The sequence below is a fragment of the Balaenoptera physalus genome, assembly GCF_965194825.1.
Source record: "Balaenoptera physalus genome assembly, chromosome: 16".
NCBI classification, from domain to species: domain Eukaryota; kingdom Metazoa; phylum Chordata; class Mammalia; order Artiodactyla; family Balaenopteridae; genus Balaenoptera; species Balaenoptera physalus.
Window position 1 is genome coordinate 83,696,807 of NC_138898.1, and position 19,830 is coordinate 83,716,636.

Consider the following 19,830-nt stretch of genomic DNA (forward strand, 5'->3'; position numbering starts at 1 on the left):
GTATATTAAAAAGTGGACTGTCACATTCAGTAATGGTTTAGAGCTATGATGTGCATATATGTTTACTCTATATTGTCTGTGGAAATGATAAAAGTAAACTAAACTGTTCCAATGGAGATAAGCCAGTAAACTAATTTAGTTTTGCTCTCATTAAATTTTCAGTTTTACTTTATTAACTTTATTTTTTTAAAATATACGATCATGGCATCTATGACTTTTGCAGCATCAGTGGTGTTTATCGTTATAATTATCCATGCATCTGTCTCTTCACCAAGTGGAGTCCCCTGATAGCAAAGGTAGTCTGTTTTCATCTCTGCCTCCTTCGAAGGGGCCTAGCAGCAAAGTACTTGACAAAGAGCAAGCTCTCTGCAAATAGGTTCACTGTCTCTGGCCTATTTACAAAGATACTGAACTATCACCATAGGCATTTTTCCTATTGAGAAGCTTCTAGTGATTTCTTACTCAGTAAAACTGCATCATATAAGCACAAACAGGGAGGTAACAATGCTTAATAAAAATTTTAAAAAGGTAAAGAGGGTTTTAAATCAAAGACAGGTGGTAAAGCAGTAGAATAGTTCCATAAGACTAATGTCAGGAAACCAAAACTCAGAATGAGCTTGAGAAAAAAGCTGAAATCAATAATAGTTTTTTATGTTATGCTCAGGTAAATAACGAGAAAGGACAGCCATCTGAAAAAACAACAAATGCTTAGGCCTCACACCTGTATTTTTAATGAAGTGCCAAAGGTGATTCTAACCTTTAGCCGGGGTGGAAGACGACCTGGTTCAACAATCGGGAGGAACATGCTCTATGTCCACGTCACAGACTAAACACACACACAGTCCAGGTGTCATAAAGAACTACTGAAAAAACCCAATGAGCTCTTAAATAGCTTGGGGTAGGGAAAAGACTTTCTATTCCAGAAACAAAGGAACGGAAAGAAAACTGACAGACTGTCATAGGACCACTAAGAACCTCTCTAAATAAAAATGTCTCCATGTGGGAAGGAGACTTTACTATATACTCTGTACCATCTGAATTTTCAACCACAGTAATGTTTCCATAAACCAGAAATAAAATGTATGTGGACAGGAAACAAAAACACTCCAAAATGAAACAAAAACATAACTAGAAACAAAATTAAAAGGTAGATATATTCAACTAAAGTGATAAGTTAATATCCTTAACATGTAAAAGTGAAAGTCTTGCAATTCCATTATAAACATAATAAACATATCAAATGAGAAGTGGGCAAAGGCTATACCAAGGCAAGTCATAAAAAGAAACAGTCAATCTATGTATCCAGCAGTCAATTTAGTTCTGCACTGTAATTCAATTTTTGTCAAGTTCCTACTTCATAAAGGTACTATCCTTTATACTTTACAAAGAACACAAGGATAAGCAAGACCATTCCCATCATCAAGAAATTTACAATCTAGAAAAGAGACAGGACGGTACACAAATTGACTATAATAGACAAGAGATGAACGAAGTCTCTAAAAAGGAGTCCAAGAAGAGAGAGATTATGCAGGGTTCGGTGAGAAGAATAATAAAGGATGAAGGTGACATTTGTGATGGTCCTTCATCATCTGACAAAAACACCTGAAGAAAGACAAACTTTATAGGCTTGCAGTAGGATGGACACATGATTCCGGGTGGAGAACAGAACAAGAAAAGGAAACAAAGCAGGAAGGAATTAGGTGCTCTTACAAGATAACAAATACGCTGCTTTGGCTTAAATATAGGGTATCTGTAAAGGAATAATAAGGGACAGGGTCAGAAATGCAAGCTAGGGTTTTGAGGTTTTGAAGGCCAGGGTTACTATTCCTACTTTGGAAAATGACAAGTCTTATATAAGACTTATGAAGATATCAATGTCACGCACAACGAGATCTAAGGACAGTTCACTTTCTCTAATTGCCACCAGTCTAATATTTGTAATGATTTTATAATATCAAAGCTAGAACTTCTAGTTTGGGCAGCTGTGCGTTGGGTATATACTACTGCTCCTCTGGAAAAATACAATTAAGTCAAATATCTCTACTACCACTTGCACCAAACAGAAGGGCTGCCATCTCTATTGACTACTCAGGATGTTTACTGCTTCAGTACACATTTCTTTGAAAGAGAAGTTTCAACATAAAGAACTTTCATATTACTCTAATCTCCGCTTCCAAAGACTTCCTTACTTTCCTGATAATTTAAAATAACTCATGCCATGGACCATTTCAAAGATAATTATGATCAAAACTGAAAGTACACTATGCTCTCCGTTCTAGAACTTCTCCTTCTGAGAGCATTATATATTTAAATATCACACACAAACGGGACTGGTAACTACTTACAATAAAACACCCAGAAGCTATTAGTGTCAGTGAGTATATTACTTGCCGTAGGTCACAGGCTCTACCAGAGGTGAGGGTGCTTAAAAACAAAATCTGACCATGTTTCAGGCTATGGGTTTGTTTGTTTTTTTAATGCATAAGCACCATTTATTTATTTTTTATTGATATATAGTTGATTTATAATGTTTCAGGTGTATAGCAAAGTGATTCAGTTATACATACATATGTGTGTGTGTACATTCTTTTTCAGATTCTTTTCCATTATAGGTTATTACATATTGACTACGTTGTTTCAGACCAACCCTGCTGTGGAGGACAAATAAAAAGTGCAGAAGAAAATATAAAATACATATGTTTGAAGGTACGGTGGTATGGAGAGCTACCAAGGCAGTGAGACACTGTGGAGGTAAGACAGAGAAGAGGAGCCAGTAGGTGAGAAGCCTCAGGGCGACTGCCCATTCCAAAAGTAAAAGTTGCAGTTGAGAGGCTGAGAAAAGCTTTTGGCAGCCCTGTAGGGCTGGGAAGACAAAAACCGGAATTCAGGGCTTTCCAAAGTAGAGGGGCCCTAATATACACCTTAGGCTTTTGGTTGGAATCCCAAAGGCTACATAGTAGGGTACAGGGCAAATCAGAAATAAACCAGCCCTCACAAGAACTGACAACCAACTCAGAATCATGTCAATTCCAACTGTACAGGGGTAATCTGTCCCTATCCTAGCTGCCTGCCAGAGGCAAAAGACAGACCTCTCTGGAGGAAGATACTACCATTCAGAGCTTCAAGTCATTGTCCCCCCACCCCCCCAATGTCTGACAGTAAAACAAAACAACAAAAACGTATGTAAGAAGATAATATTCAAGGACTTCCCTGGTGGCGCAGTGGTTAAGAATCCGCCTGCCAATGCAGGGGACATGGGTGAAAGCCCTGGTCCAGGAAGATACCACATGCCGCGGAGCAACTAAGCCCGTGCGCCACAACTACTGAGCCTGCGCTCTAGAGCCCACGTGCCACACCTACTGAAGCCCACATGCCTAGAGCCCGCGCTCCGCAACAAGAAAAATCAACGCAATGAGAAGCCCGTGTACCAAAACGAAGAGTAGCCCCTGCTCACGGCAACTAGAGAAAGCCCGCGTGCAGCAACGAAGACCGAACACAGCCAAAAATAAATAAAAAAATTAATTTCTAAAAAACTAAAAAGAAAAAAACAATACTAGAATTAAAAAGAAAGAAAAAAACTGTTATTTTTGTAGACAACATGATGTACATACAAAAATCCTAAAGAATATACAGATGAATATTCAGAATTTAGCAAATTTTCTGAATACAAAAATCAGTTGTATTACTATACATCAGTAACAAATTTCTAATATGCTATTTATAATAGCATCAAAAACATGTACCTAGGAATAAATGTAATAAAAAATATGTAAAACCACTGCACAGATAAAGATGATGTAAATAACTGAAGACCACCCCATGTGCATGGACTGGAAGATTCAATATTGTAAACATCAGCTCTCTCCAAAATAACTGGCAGATTAAAGGCAATCCCAGTCAATACCTTAGCAAATTTTTTGGTGTGGAAATTGACAAGATGATAAAATTATATAGAAATGCAAAGGGCCAAGATCCAAGACAATTCTGAAGAGGAATGAGAGAAATGAGAAAGTTGGATGACTTACTCTACTAGATATCAAAACTTAAAGACTGTGTGGCACAGGGCAGAAAAACAGACCAGTGCAACAAAACAGAATCTATCAACAGAAATGGATCTACAGATATACTGACACATTATGACAAAGGTGGTGCTGCAGAGCAATAGGAAAAGGACGGGCCTTTCAATAAACGCTGCTGAGTCAAATGGATATTTAGATGGAAAAATACTAATTTTGATCCCTACCTTATATCATACACAAAAATCAATTTCAAGAGGATTATAGATCTAAATGTAAAAAGGAAAAATAATAAAGCTTCTAGAAGGTAGCATAAGAGAATATGATCATGACCTTAGGCAGGCAAAGACTTCCTCAACAGTACACAAAATACACTAACCATAAGTGAAAAGAGTGAAAAGAATGAAATGGTGAGCCACAGAGTAGGACACTTACTTGTTGCAACACATATAATTCACAGAGACCTTGTATCTAGAATATATAAAGACCTTACATAAATCAGTAAGAAAAAGACAGACAACCTAATAGAAAAGAGCCAAGAAACTTGAACAGGCCCTTCATAAAAAAGGACATACAAATGGCCAATGAACAGTTCATACCTCTATTTCACTATTAATCAGAGAAATACAAATTACTACTACTACTTCTTCACACTCACTGGAATGGGTAATTAAAGAGACAGGCAACACCAAGTGTTAGTGAAGATGTATAAACACAGAACAAAATCTCATACTGCACTGGTAGGAGAATCAACTGAAACATCACCTTAAAAAGAATTATACAGGGAATAACCCTAGACCACTGGTGGTCCAGTGGTTAGGACTCTGTGCTTCCAGTGCAGGGGGCACAGGTTCGATTCCTGGTCGGGAAACTAAGATCCCACAAACTGTGCAGTACGGGGAAAAAAAAAAAAAGACTTATACAAACCAGCACTATTCACAATAGCCAAGACATGGAAACAACCTAAATGTCCACCAACAGATGAATGGATAAAGAAGATGTGGTACATACATACAACGGAACACTACTCAACCATAAAAAAGAACAAAATAATACCATTTGTAGCAACATGGATGCAACTAGAGATTATCATACTAAGTGAAGTCAGAAAGACAAATACCATATGATACCACTTACATGTGGAATCTAAAATATGACACAAATGAACCTATCTATGAAACAGAAACAGAATCACAAACAGAGAACAGACTGGTGGTTGCCAAGGGGGAGGAGGTTGGGGGAGGGATGGAGTGGGAGATTGGGGTTAGCAGATGGAAGCTTTTATATACAGGATGGATAAACAACAAGGTCCTACTGTATAGCACAGAGAACTATATTCAATATCCTATGATAAACCATAACAAAAAAGAATTTTTTTAAAAAAGGATGTATATGTATGTATAATCATCACTTTGCTGTGTAGCAGTAATTAACACAACATTGTAAATCAACTATGCTTAAATTAAAAAAAAAAAAAAAAGACATATAAGAATGTCCATAGCGGCATTATGCATAACAGCTCCCAACAGGAAACTCAAATGTCCAATGGTAGAATGGATAAATTAATTGTGGTATATTCATATAATGGAACAGTATTCAGCAATGAAAATGAAAGACCTACGACCACATGCAACAACATGAATGAATCTCACAAGTAAAATGTTGAATGAAAGAAGCCAAACACAAAAGAAAGCATATTCTGTTTCCATTTATATAAAATTCAAAAACAGGGAAAACTATATATGATGCTAATATTGAGGAAGGAAGGAGGGAAGAAGTAGTGACTGTGAGTGGGTATGAGAGGGGCTTCTGCATGTTGAAAATGATTTATTACTTGACCTGGGTGGTGGTTACATGGAGCTGTACATCTATATTTGTTTTTCTGCACATTATACTCTAATTTTCAAACAGCCATTAGATAGATTACATGACATGGAATGCTATGCAATATATAATGATTAAAAAAGATGCAGAAAAACCATATATGCTATGATTCCATTTTGTTAAACAGACCAGAAATCTTGTGTATCATCTGTGTTTGCATATAGTAGGAATGTTAACAATAGGTACCTATGGGATGGACACTGAGATAGCCAGGACAGGGGAATTTTTACTTAACAGTTATCTATACTTAAAAAAGATTCTGAAGCCAGGAAAGGTAATATTGTAGCACATGTTACAAAATTCCAACAAGAATTCAGTAAAAAGTTTCCTTCCTATCCAATAGTTATTACAGTTTCTAATATATCCTGTCAACATTATTCTATGCACATCAAAAGATTAAAGAAACCAGCAGCATGAATAGAGGACACTATACACACAGTTCTGTACCATGCTTTTTAAATATAATATTTTGAGCTCATTCACATCAGTGCCTATTAAAGCTGCCTTACTGTTTTTAACAGTTACACAGTATTTCAACTTATGGAAATACTGTAAGTCATTCAACCAGCCCCCTAAAAAGGTATGTTTACATTGTTTCCAAGCTTCTGCAAAAATAATGCTACAATCAACATCCTTGTATATGTCTTTGAGTATATGTGTAGGGTTAATTCCTAAAAGTAAACCTGCTGGATCAAAGGGCATGTGCATCTCTAATGCAAATAACAATGGCCACACTGCCCTCTAGGGAACTGTACCAACTGATGCTCCCACTAGCGTCCTTTTTTTTTTTTTTTTGCTGCGGGTTGCACGGCTTTTGAGACCTTAGTTCCCCAACCAGGGATCCAACCCAGGGCCCCCAGCAGTGAAAGGGCCGAGTCCTAACCACTGGACCACCAGGGAATTCCAAGAAGCCTGCTTTTGCAAACATTTATTTTTATGGTTTCTATTTTACATTTAAATCTTTAGTTCATTTGGAATATGTTTCTCTAGTACTGTATATGAAACGCTGCTCAAACTCACTCATAAGAGACACAAATTAAATACTATTCCTCACCTATCAAACTCATCTTTCATTTATATTACTGTAAGAGCCTTCTGGATTGATTAACTTATCTCAAAATTTTTCTCCCCTCGAAAATCTTCCTCCACACATGCTTTATTTTTTCCTAGCTACTATATATTGGGTACCCACTTATTAACAGGCACTGTAATGGGTACTTTTCAAACACTACCTTCAGTCTTTACAACAATGATTTAGAAATGAGACAAAGAGAGTTTAAGTGATTTACTTGCCCAAGGCCCCAGAGCTACTAGGTGTCAGAGCCAAGACTGGAACCCACATCTGTCTGGTAGCAAAGCTTGCTCTGTTCCCTAGGCTATACTACATCCTCTTTCTAAAAAAGAATTACAACCACTTCTTATTTTAAAAACTTTCATTAAATTCTCAATGCCTATAGGATAAATTTCTTTTATGATCCAATGCAATCTGGACTCAATCTACCTTTTGATTAAATTAATATCATTTACTGAATTATTCGTCCTTTGCCCATTTATCTGCAAAAATGCCTCTGTCTTGTATCAGGTTCCCACATATGATTGCTTTACTTTTTGGGCTTTCTATCTGTTCCACTGGTCTATAGTTATCACTTAAGGGTTTGTATCTTCTGTTAGTGATAATCCCAATATCTGACAGATAGAAGGTATCTACAGATAACCAGGTAGTAAACACTGGCTGATCGATTAATTAATGCTAGGAACCCATTTCTCCCACAGCGCAAGACAAATGTACCTGAGAGAGACCTCGAGTAGAACTGTAGGAACTGGTAATGGCATTGCGGCTGGAGCTAGGGATGCCACCTGTGTACGTGCTTGTCAAGGAGCTCATAGAAGAGGTGCGGGATCTCTTATTCGAGTGATCATCTGAGCTCTGGGAATTGAGACCTCTCTTCAGAGACCCAGGCCTAATAAAAAGGGGAAAAGACAGTTAGATGTATTATTAAAGACATTCTTTTAAGGCTTCGTCCATGGACACAAAATCTTTCTTAAAAAAAAAAACTTAATAAAAGAGCATAATGCTCTTAATTTTATTATTAACAGTTTGGCTAAATATATCTGACAGTCAGGAAGAGAAAGCCAAATATTTTAAAAATCAAATATATGAGTCCACTGATATAATATTCTAGAAAATGCACACTAATCTACAGTGACAGAAAACAGATCAGCAGATACCTGGAGATGGGGACAGGATGGAGGGAGGTATTACTAAGGGGCATGGGGAAACTTTTGGAGGTGATATTTACATTCATTATCTTGACTGTAGTGATGGTTTCACAGGTGTATGCAAGTCAAAACTTATCAAATTGTACACTTTAAACAGGCAGTTTATTATTCGCCAATTATACCTCAATACAACTGTTTTTTAAAAAAATCAGAGTTAAGAGAAACCAACCATTTTTTCTCAGCTTCCAACTGAAACAGAAATTCCCTGTACATCTTTCCTGTAGAATAAGTCATCCAACCCCTGTTATGATACTCAACAACAGACCAGTTTATTCTTATACTGGATGAAAATGTATTTCCTCTAACTTTCACCCATGGATATTATTTGGAGCCAAACTGAGCAAATTGTTTTTCTTTTTTCACGTGACAGTCCTTCCATATTTTGGAGACCATTATCCAAATTTCCTTATTCTCCTTGAGATTTTCCTCCTCTGGGCTAGTATTCATACCCCTTCAAAACTGCCTTACCCACCACCAGCCCATAAAATCTTAGCTGCTCCACTGAGAATGAATTTCAGTTTGTGTACATCCTTACCGTGTAGTACACCAAACCAAACGCACTCCACAGACAATCTGAGAAGAACTAAGAGGAGCAAGACTGCCACTCGCCGGCCTCGTTCTAGTCTTTGTTCTTCATCAGCACAGACTAGGAGCACATTAGCTTTTTTGGCAGCCATATCATACTGCTGACTCAAATTAAGCATATACGTTACCACAAGGCTTTTCACACATATTTCTGAGCCACTTTTCCTCCCAGCAAATTCCTCCTCAAATGTATTTAAACTCAAATGTAGCGATTTAATATTTATCTTAAATTTCATATTGTTGCATTTTATCCATTGCACAAACCTTGTGATCTTTCTGTTTATATACTTGGTTATTAAATATATTTATAAACCCTCTTAGCCTTAGTGTGTTTTATCCATACTAATGATAAAATATTAAAAGGAATTAGAAGATAGTTATTGTGGCAAGTTACTCAAAATGTTCCTCTCTGACTTCAAAGATTTTAACCTGAACTAATAAAGCAACGCAGAAAAGCAAAGAAAGCCTACAGGACAATAACTCTGATAATTCCCTTTTCCAACAGTCTGTATCTCACCCATGGATTCTCACTTACTTAGGCACAAAAGAAGCAGGGACTCCATTGGCCACCAGGGGCTCAAATGCTGAATGTCCGCTCCCACTGCTATCATGGCGCCTAGACAAATCAAAAAACTCTCAATTAAATGAAGTTACTTTCTTTCCCCTTAAATCATACTCCCATATTCTTGGGACCCTATACTCTTCCTATGGAGCACAGGTTCCATGCTAGACAAGAAGAGGGATGCTTCAACTCCAAAGATTCCAAAAGGTAAATTTACGCTAAGAGCGTCCAGGCAATAAGAAAAGTATGAAAATACTTCAAGACCTTTTGAACTCTTCAGGTGTATCAATTATTTGCTAACTTCTCACCAAAGTATCAGAATCACAAATTTAACATCCTACCATCCCCAAATTGAAAACAAAAACAACACTTTAGGGATTAACCCACACATCCTATATTGCTCTAGAGGTTAATATGGCAAGTCTATTAAGGAAAAACTTTACATATCACATACAAGAAGGGCCTATGCATGGTGCACATAATCATTGCTTATTCCCATCATGGGAAAGATAGTACAGAATCCTCAGTTATAGGCTCACTGGGGTCAAGCAAAATTACCACCCTGCAGAACATGAGAAACCTATCTGCACCATAAAAATAGTTATTTCTTCTCCCACCTCCACACCTCCCCACCCCCTGCCACTCCTACTTAGCTAGTTGACATCAGCTCAAATTGCTCACTTGTCAATCCTATCTCTAGTCATGATTACGTGATCTTCCCGTTACATACATACACTTGCACTGATTAACATTTCCCTACTCAATTTTGTCACCTACAGTATCAAAGCTGACCAATTTTGAACCTATAGTATATGAACAATCTTCTCTAGGTAATGGGGCCAATGATTTTACGTGTGGGGTCCACTGTCTCCTCAGAGAGCACTTCTTTGCCCACCTTATATAAAGAAGCCCCCTTCTCATTACCCTCTGTTATATCACTCTGTTTTTTTATCTCTATACACTTATAATTGATAATTATCTTGCTTATTTTGTTATCCTTATTTTTTGGTCTCTTTTCCTCAAACAAATCCCATGAGGACTGCGTCTTGTTCAAAGCTCTCTCCGCTGTACCTAGAATAGGCTCTGGCACATAGTGGGTACTCAATTTATTGAATTAGAAAAATGACTGGACTCCTTAACTGACTCCTTTGCAGCCTGTTAAAGCCTTAACACCCATTTTCATTAAGTTATTGAAAACAAAATAATGAAATTGGTTTTACTCTCATTACTAATAAGTCTACCGTACCCTAGTCCTCACTTTTCTTTGCCAAGCACTCCCCTCAGCACGATCACAATACTGCAGCTGGTGGTCACCCAAATAATTAAACAACACGAGACTGTGAGGGGAAGACTTTAAGCATGCTCTCTCACAAATAAAATTTAACACGTTTGTATCAAAAGTATGAAGCTAACATGGCTAATAGTTATTGGCGTATCTCTAGTACTTATGGAAAAGGTAAATTACAAAATTTATCTAACATGTGTCTTAGGAAATGAACAGCATTAAAACCCTTGTTACCAAGCTCTTCCATGAAAGCCAAAGAACAGGACCTACTAAGGGTCACAAACTGGAGCTGGCCTCTACATCTTTTGGAGAGTGATCTATATTTCAACAAATCCCAGGAGCCCACGTGAGAGGCCTGTTATTACTGTTGGGACTGTTACCTTCTTTTATTTTCCTGGCCATCAGCAAATATTTGGTCTTCCTCCTCCACTGTCCTTTTCTTCCTCTCTTTGAGGGCATTCAGTACGGTCTCCTTTGCACATGGGTCTGGGGCACTAGTTGATGGTGATGACAGTGTTGAGTTGATCACTTGCTCTCGTCTACAATGAAAGATAAGATTCCAGCATCAAGATATTTTAATTACCATGCCATATAGCACAGACTTCAATCACTGGACATCAGAAGCCAACCAACAAGCAAAAGTATAATTTATACACTCACAGAAATCGCCCTTTGCAATTAAAGCTACAGTCCAAAGCAAACAAAACAAAAAGATGGTTCAATTACTAGAATTTGGGATTTCTCATTCAAATAAACAGCTACTTCTTTTTCTGCTTTGTCACAGGAATAACCAAAGAATAAAGTGGACAAACAGGAGTCTATTCTTTTAACGACAATACTCACATCGGAGAACGAGTCAGTTTGCTATCTGGAGGAGCAATCCTCACTGTCACTGGACTGCACACCATTTTGGAATTACGAGCAGACAGCACAGTCTTCTTGTGATAACCATTCCAGCATACAGTGGGAAGCACCCCCAGCAAGGAATATTGGGTCTGTTGAATTGGATATCTTCTTCGAGGTGTTATTACAAACCGATGTGATAAAGTCCCACAATCCCTGTGAAGAATGGGAGATACCAAAGAAGCTTAAAGGAATGTCAGAAAATTTAAATGACTAAAGAACCACGTGGGTTCAGATATTTTCCAGAGAGTTTAAACCTCTTTCTAAGCAACAAAGAACACATGGTATTTTTATGGCAACTTTCCCCCATTTCATCTAAGGGCAGAAAGTGACAGCTGCTTAACAGCTGTCCCTACAATGGACTTCAACAATTTGAGAGGGAAATTGAAAACCTTGCCCACACAAGTAAACTACGATGGAAGAAAAGTGTGTGTTAGGATGTGTAAGGAGAAACTTTTCAAGAATGCTTCACTCTTGTATGCTAATCCATCAGTAACATACACTCAAAGTTAAACATTTTTAACACCTAATAACACCTAAACATTCATCTTCTCAAATAAATGTACTTTTCAAGAATCTAATATTTTCACCAAATTTTTGTATTCTTTTGTATCACTCAGCTATTGGGACTAAATGAAACTGTCTCTGTGATTTGATCATCTTTATCTACCAAGTTTTATCAATCAAAGAGGTGTTTCCTGGGAACACCTCTTTGAGCTCAGCTAACCACAGAATTTCTCTTAGTGGTCCAAAGAAAAAAAATCTAACAAAACATACTCTATGACTACACTCGAAAGATAAAGACATTTTCACTAGAAGTAGGGATACTTAATGGTTTATCAAGTATTCTGCTAAATCTATACTGTATGAAAATTCAGACAGGTTTAAGAACTAAAAGGAAGGGAACAGCTGTGGCATCACATCTCATTCCAAAGCGTAAAGGGGGACAGGAGACGACTGACACGGATCAAGGTGTTTAAGATGACGAAACGACACAGAATCCACGTTGGACTTAATGAAAAAGAAAATCGGATTTGAAAGTCAAGTCCTCAATTCAAAGCCCGTCGACAGAGAGAAGGGTGTGGGAAAGATCACGGTTATCTTACCGGTGGGAAGGCCTCCTAGAAGATCGGAGGAGAGGAGTGGGGAGGAAGGGGTGAACTTGAATGCCACGGGGATGCGCCGACTGAGCGGGCGGCGCGGTGCGGGCGGGTGGGCGTCGGCCCGGCCTCTCCCGCAGGTCCCTGCTCTCCGGGGCGGGGGCAGGCTGCGGGGGGCCAGGCTTGCCCAGGTAACTGCCCAAGAGGAGCAGTTCAGCGGGGTCGGGTCCTTCCAGCAGGCTCCGCGGCTCTAGAAGATTTCCGTTTACTGCCGACTTGGCCGGAGGCGAGGCGAGCAGTGTTCGCTGACGCCTGGCGTTCCGAACCAGCGAGAAGGCGCGCGAACCCCGGGGTTCGCGGCTCAATCCCCACCAGGCCGCGGTAGCCCCCACAGCCAGCCAGGCCAGCGCAGCCGCCGCCGGCACCAGGTACAGCACGAGGCCGAGCAGCGACAGGACGAGAAGCGCCGCCCCAGCCGGCCCGCCGCAGCCCCAGCCCCGGCCCCGGCCGTCCCTGACACTCGCTAACGGCCGCCGCCGGTCACCTCCTCCAGCCGCCGAAGCCGGCGGAGACATCGCGGCTCCGCGCCGCGGGGAAGACTTAAATATCCCAGCGTGCACCGCGCCGTGCGCCGCGCGCCGCGTCGCCGCGCGCCGACTGCGTCACTGCGCAAGCGACTCGTACGCGCGACAGCGAAGGGAAACGCTACTATTTGGCGACGCTCTAGACCCGACCCATATCAGAAAATGCCGCCTCGCTAAACGCCCAGTTGTGATTCTTGTCCCGCGTGTACACCCGCACAGCACCCATCCAGAGGTGAGCCTCTTGGAAGAATCGCGTTAGAAATAAAAGCTCCGGAAAGCGACTACTCACGTAATGCTTATTTTCTAGGGGGCTAAACACCCTAGAAGAGATTATCAGGCACTTTCACAATTGCTACCTGAGGCTGCGAGTTTTTTGTTACTCTGTTTTCTGCCAAACTATAAACTGCTAAAGGGAGTTGACTTCAACAGCAATAGTAAAAATCAAGACCAACCCAAACCATCCACCCTCATTAAATGTGGATCTGGTACTAATAAATTCCCTATCAAACTGCCTAATAGTCTAATAAACTGCAGATCAGACCTGAAGCTGCAATAGAAGTTTGCGTTTCTGCAGTACACATTGATAAAGGGGGGCAATTATCTACCAAATTTCACATTATGCTCCAGAATCGGGTAGATTTTTAGGATTTGTGATCAACTTTGTTAAGTTTGGTGGCCTGAGAAAGTAGATTAGTGTTTGTCTAGGTCCGGGGAGTGTGTTGGGCATCGCGGGATGGAGAGTGACTGCTAAAGGGTAGAGTTTACTTTCGGCCGGGACAAAAATGTTTAAAAATTAGATTATGGTGACTGTTGCACAACCCTATGAAATTGTATGGTATTTGAATTATATCTTAATAAAACTGTTTAAAAAAAAACTTGGTGGTCTGCTAATTCAGGCTTTGGCCTAGCTCAGCTTCCTTGGCCATTCATTCATTGATTTACTCATTCTATTACTGATACACATTAAAGAGAGTAATGGGGGAAAACACATGGTCTCTGATCTCTAGAAGCCCTGAGTTTAGTAGGGAAGAAAGATGTGTAAATAGAAAGTTACAATTCATCGTGTTAACTGTGATAACAGAGGCACAAAAAGGGAAGGAATGATAAAGGGGAAGATGGGCTGGGAGATGCTACTTGAGCTAAGAGAATTGGCTTAAAGCAGGTTCAAGGCAGATGAAGAAGGATTTTGCAGAAGCACAGAGATGGAAAGGAGTATGACACAAGAGTCTGCAAACAGTTTGATATGGCTGGAGATTAGGACGTTTGGTGGAATAGGGAGGTTGGAAAGATAGGAAAGGCTCAGAAAAAGATGCCTCTGGAGCAACTGGGAGAGATGAGAAAAACAAACAGTTCTTCTCTTCCCCAACACATTGCCAGGGCAATTCTGCTTCTATCTGTTCAATAGCCTGTAATTTCATATCAAACTTCATTCGAAAAGGAAAGGGTATGGGCTGTGTTCCTTAAGAAAAAAATCTTGGGAATTCCCTGGCAGTCCAGTGGTTAGGACTCTGCACTTTCACTGCCGTGGGCTGGGTTCGATCCCTCATCAAGGAACGAAGATCCTGCAAGCTGCGCGGTGCAGTCAAAAAAAAAAAAAAAAAAAATCTCAAACAGTACTGGTATCAGTGGAATAGTGGGACAAAGCCAAGGTGCAATGGGTTAAAGAGTGAATAGAAGATGAGGAAATGGAGGCAGCGGCTGTGGACGTACCATTCAAGAAACTTCAATAAGGGAAGAAAGGAGATAGTATCTTGCTCAGCAAGGGTACTTTAAATAATCATATACTACTGGTGTTCAAGAGAGGAGCTAGATGTAAAAGCCATCAGTGTACAGATGCCACAAGACTAAGTAAGATTTCTTGGGAATTAGTGTAGTTAAAGAGGTCCAAGGCCTGAGCCATGGGGCACTCAGTGTTTAGAGGTCAAAGAAATGGATGCAGAAGAAGCACAAATCATTTAGCAAAACAAAGATAAATATGACTACATTAAAATTTAACACTTCTGTATGGGAAAAGACAACACAGGCTGCTAAAAGATAAGCCAAGACCGGGAAAACACGATTCTAACTCATCTAACCAAAAAAGGATTAGTAACTAGAATTTATTAGGAACTCCTAAGAATCAATAACAAAAAGATGACCCAATTGTTAAGAATTGTGTATGTATATGCATGTGTGTATATATATATGTACATACACATACATATATATTTTAACCTCACCAGTAATCTAGGAATGGTTTATCGATGTAACAAGATAACATTTTGCATTCATTTGCACAAGTAGAAAAATGTAATAGTTCAACAAGATCAAATTTTGGCAAGGATGTGGAACAACTGGAATTCGTGTGCTGTATGTGGATATGTAAAATGATATAATTTGGAGAGCAATTTGGCAATATCACAAAGTTGAAGAAATAATGTATCTCATAACCCTGTAGGTACAAAGATAGTCATTGCAGCAGCATTTGTATAATTGACAATTTGAATACATCTAAATGTCTAACGTCTACGAACACAAGAATGGATGAACAGTGGTATAATTCATATAATAAAATAGTATAAAAGCAGCTGAAAATTAACAGCCTATCTAGCCATGATTAAGTGATACCAGACTAGTCCTCCTGCCATAAACAACTATACAAATGGACAAAAATTTAAGATGCAACTACTGTGAGAGTGTTTTCTGGATGAAATAAACACTTGAATTGGTAGACTGAGTAAGGAAGATTGCGCTTTCCACAGTGGGTGGGCCTCAACCAATCCATTGAAGGGCTGAATAGAACAAAAGGGATGAGTAGGAATTCTCTTTCTCTGCTTGTCTTTGAGCTGGGACATCAGTCTTTTCCTGCTTTTAGACTTGGACTTGGACTAGAAGATAAACATGATACCAAATTTCTTGTTGTAAACAATGCAAGTGAGAAAACAGTAGAGTAAGAACTTTAAAGTACTGAAAGTAAAAAAAAACGTGTAAATCTAGAATTATATCCCAGCAAAAAATATCTTTTAATAAGGTGTCTTCAGACATACAAAAGCTAAAAGAATTCATCACCACCAGACTAACTACAAGAAATGTTAAAGAATGTCCTTCAGGCAGAAGGAAATGATCCCATATGGAAATCTCCATCTGCACAAAGGAATGAAGAGCACTGGAAATGGTAACTACAAAGGTAAATATTTATGACTTTTTTCTTATTATTTAAATCTTTTAAAAACATAATTGAACAAAACAAAACAGCAGAGTAGGCAGCTTCAAGCTCCCATCCCCCCCCCCCAGAAACATCAAAAAACAAAGCAGTGACTGTTAGAATCCAACTTTATCAGAACTCTGGAAAACAAAAGTTTACAAAAACCAAACAAATGCTAAATCAAAAAAATAGCAATTTAAAAGTGTTAGAAAGCTTTGTGGCATTTTTACTTGCTTTTCTCCCACCCATTCCCAGGCTTGGCAGCAATCTTGAAGACAGAAACCTGCATTCCCAGTGTGGGAACCTGATCCCTGGTTCCATAGGGAGCAGAGCATACCTTATTTGCAAATTATCATGTATTTCTGCTCCAACCTGTATGGAAGCTACCTGAAGGAATAATGCAGGCACTCATCTCTGTTTTGCTGAACTTGGAACTCAGGCCAGAAAAGTAGTGGGCATTGCTTGAAAATATCACAAGGTGAACAAACCACAGATGCCTGGGGCAAAATATGACAGTTGAGACACAGAATGGACTGCTGTTATGGACTGAATTGTGTTCCCCCAAAATGTGAATATTGAACCCCAATGCCCAATGTAATTGTATTTGGAGATAGGGCCTTTAAAGATGTAATTAAGGTTAAATGAGGCCATATGAGTGGGGCCCTAATCCAATATGACTAGTGTCCTTACAAGAAGAGGTAGAGACACCAGGGATGCATGTGTACGGGGAAAAGGCCATGTGAATATACAGCAAGAAGGTGGTCATCTGTAAACCAAGAAGAGAGGACTCAGGAGAAACCAGCCCTACCAACACTTTGATCTTGGATTTCCATCATCCAGGACTGTGAGAAAATAAATTTCTATTGTGTAGGCCACTCAGTCTCTGGTATTTTGTTATGGCAACCCCCTAACAGATTAATGCAGACTGCTTAAAGTCTGGGAGGAAAAGCTGGGGAGAGTTTCTTTGGGTAATCAGAGCATTTATAATCATCTATGTATAAGAGAGAATTTAGAAGGCCACGTGAATGCCCAGGGCAAGACGCATGCTCAGAAGATACCTGACAAAAACAGAAACAGATTCACATATATAGAGAACAAACTAGTGGTTACCAGTGGGGAGAGGGGCAAGATGGGGTAGGAGATTAAGAGGTACAAACTACTATGTATAAAATAAATAAGCTACTGGCTTCCCTGGTGGCACAGTGATTAAGAATCCGCTTGCCAATGCAGGGGACATGGGTTTGAGCCCTGGTCCGGGAAGATCCCACATGCCGTGAAGCAACTAAACCCGTGTGCCACAACTACTGAGCCTGCACTCTAGAGCCCATGAGCCACAACTACTGAGCCCACGCGCCACAACTACTGAAGCCTGTGCCTAGAGACTGTGCTCCGCAACAAGAGAAGCCACCCCAATGAGAAGCCCACGCACCGCACCGAAGAGTAGCCCCCACTCGCCGTAACTAGAGAGAGCCCGCGTGCAGCAACAAAGACCCAACGCAGCCAAAAATAAATAAATAAAATAAATTAAAATAAATAAATAAGCTACAAGGATATGTTGTACAGCACATGGAATATAGCCAATATTTGATAGCAACTTATAATAGCAATAAAACATGAAATATTTAGAGATAAATTTAACAATATATGTGCAAGACTTCTGCACTAAAACATTACAGTAAATCTGCAAATAATTTTTTAGAGACATTAAAGAAGATCTAAATAAATGGAGAGATACATGTTCATGGATTGGAATATTCAACATGAAGATAGCCATTTTCCTCATATTGATCTATAGATTCAGTACAATCCCAATGAAAATCTCAGTAGGTTTTTTAACTAGAAATTGACAGGCTGATTTAAAATTTATATGGATATGCAAAGAACCCAGAATAGCCAAGTCAATTTTGACAAAAGAAACAATAATAACAAAATTGGAGGAATTACACTACCTGACTTCAAGACTACAGCAAAAGTTACAGTAATCAAGACAGTATGTTGGCATAAACAAGAGTCTGTCATACAGAGTGAAGTAAGCCAGAAAGCGAAAAACAAATATCGTATATTGACGCGTATATGTGGAATCTAGAAAAATGGTACAGATGAATCCATTTGTAGGGCAGGAATGTAGACGTAGAGAATGGACATGTGGACACGGGGGGAAAGGGGAGGGTGGGACGAATTGGGAAATTAGGTTTGAGATAAATACACTACCATGTGTAAAACAGATGGCTAGTGGGAACTTGCTGTATAGCACAGGGAGCTCAGCTCAATGCTCTGTGATGACCTAGATGGGTGCGATGGGGGCGGGGGGCGGCAGGAGGGAGGTCCAAGAGGGAGGGGATATAGGTATACATATAGCTGATATACTTGGTTGAACAGCAGAAACTAACACGACATTGTAAAGCAATTATACTCCAATTAAAAAAAAAAGAAATAAAACAGAAAAAAACCCCACAGACATATAGCTTAATGGAACAGAAGAGAATATCCAGAAAAAGACATGTGGTCAACTGATGTTCTATAGTGGCACCACTGTAATCCAATGGGGAAGATGCTGGAACACTGGATGTATTTATCTGTCACTGCATAACAAATTACCCCACAATTTAGTAGCTTAAATCAACAAACCTTTCTTACAGGGCCAGGAATTTGGGAGTGGCCTAAGTGGGTGGTTCTAGCTCAGGATGATGAGGCGGCCATCAGGACATCAGTGAGGGCCGCAGCCACGTGTAGCATCTGCTTCCAAGACAGCTCACTCGCCTGGTGATTTGGAGGAGGCCTCAGGTCCTCGCCAGCTGTCGGCGGAAGGCCTCAGTTCCCCACTACACGGGCGTATCCACAGGACTGTTCAAGTGTCCTCACCACACGGCAGCTGGCGTCCCACGGAGCAAGTAATCCAAGGGAGAGCAAGGAAGGGGGACGCCACAGTGCCTTTTGGGCCTTAATCTTGTGTCTCACACCACCATTTCCATCATATGCTACTCATTAAAAATCAAGTTTCATTGGAACCAAGACACACTCATTAGATTTTGTATTGTCTGTGGCTGCTTTTCCACCACAAGAGCAGAGTGGAGTAGTTGTGATAGAGACCACATGGCCTCTAAGCCTAAAATATTTATTACCTGGCCCTGATTTACATCATCTACAGTGCTTGGCTTAATGTCTTAAACATAGTAGGCTCTCAAGAAACGTGCTAGTGCTCATAAACAGTGCGTGTTGGTTAGTTTGTTCAATAAATATTAGTTGAGCTCCTACTAAACGCCAAGTAATATCATAAGTGCTGATTATATATAGTCAACAAGACAGAGCTGGTTCCTACACTAATTTTCTTCACTGCAGAGGTCCAGGTCGCCTCAGGGTGTAATACATATAGGACTTTATTGTGCTGCTTCCCACTAGAGGGCAGCCTGAAGCTCGTCCACAATGGCGCAGTAGTCGTGTTAACTC

The 19,830-nt window shown here is 39.8% G+C and overlaps 1 protein-coding gene across 1 annotated transcript in view; it reads right to left on the minus strand.

Annotated features, from left to right (window-relative positions):
- LOC309646213 (nuclear envelope pore membrane protein POM 121C-like) overlaps window positions 1-19,828 on the minus strand; it is a 28,606-nt gene extending 8,778 nt beyond the window's left edge. The window contains exons 1-5 of the mRNA XM_082432298.1: window positions 12,622-19,828; window positions 11,456-11,671; window positions 10,993-11,151; window positions 9,301-9,381; window positions 7,690-7,861 (exon numbers count right to left, since the gene is read on the minus strand). Of these exons, the coding sequence (XP_082288424.1) occupies window positions 7,690-7,861; window positions 9,301-9,381; window positions 10,993-11,151; window positions 11,456-11,671; window positions 12,622-13,190 (1,197 nt within the window). The 5' untranslated portion in view covers window positions 13,191-19,828. The remainder of the gene's footprint in view (window positions 1-7,689; window positions 7,862-9,300; window positions 9,382-10,992; window positions 11,152-11,455; window positions 11,672-12,621) is intronic.
- Between the last annotated feature and the right edge of the window lie 2 nt (window positions 19,829-19,830).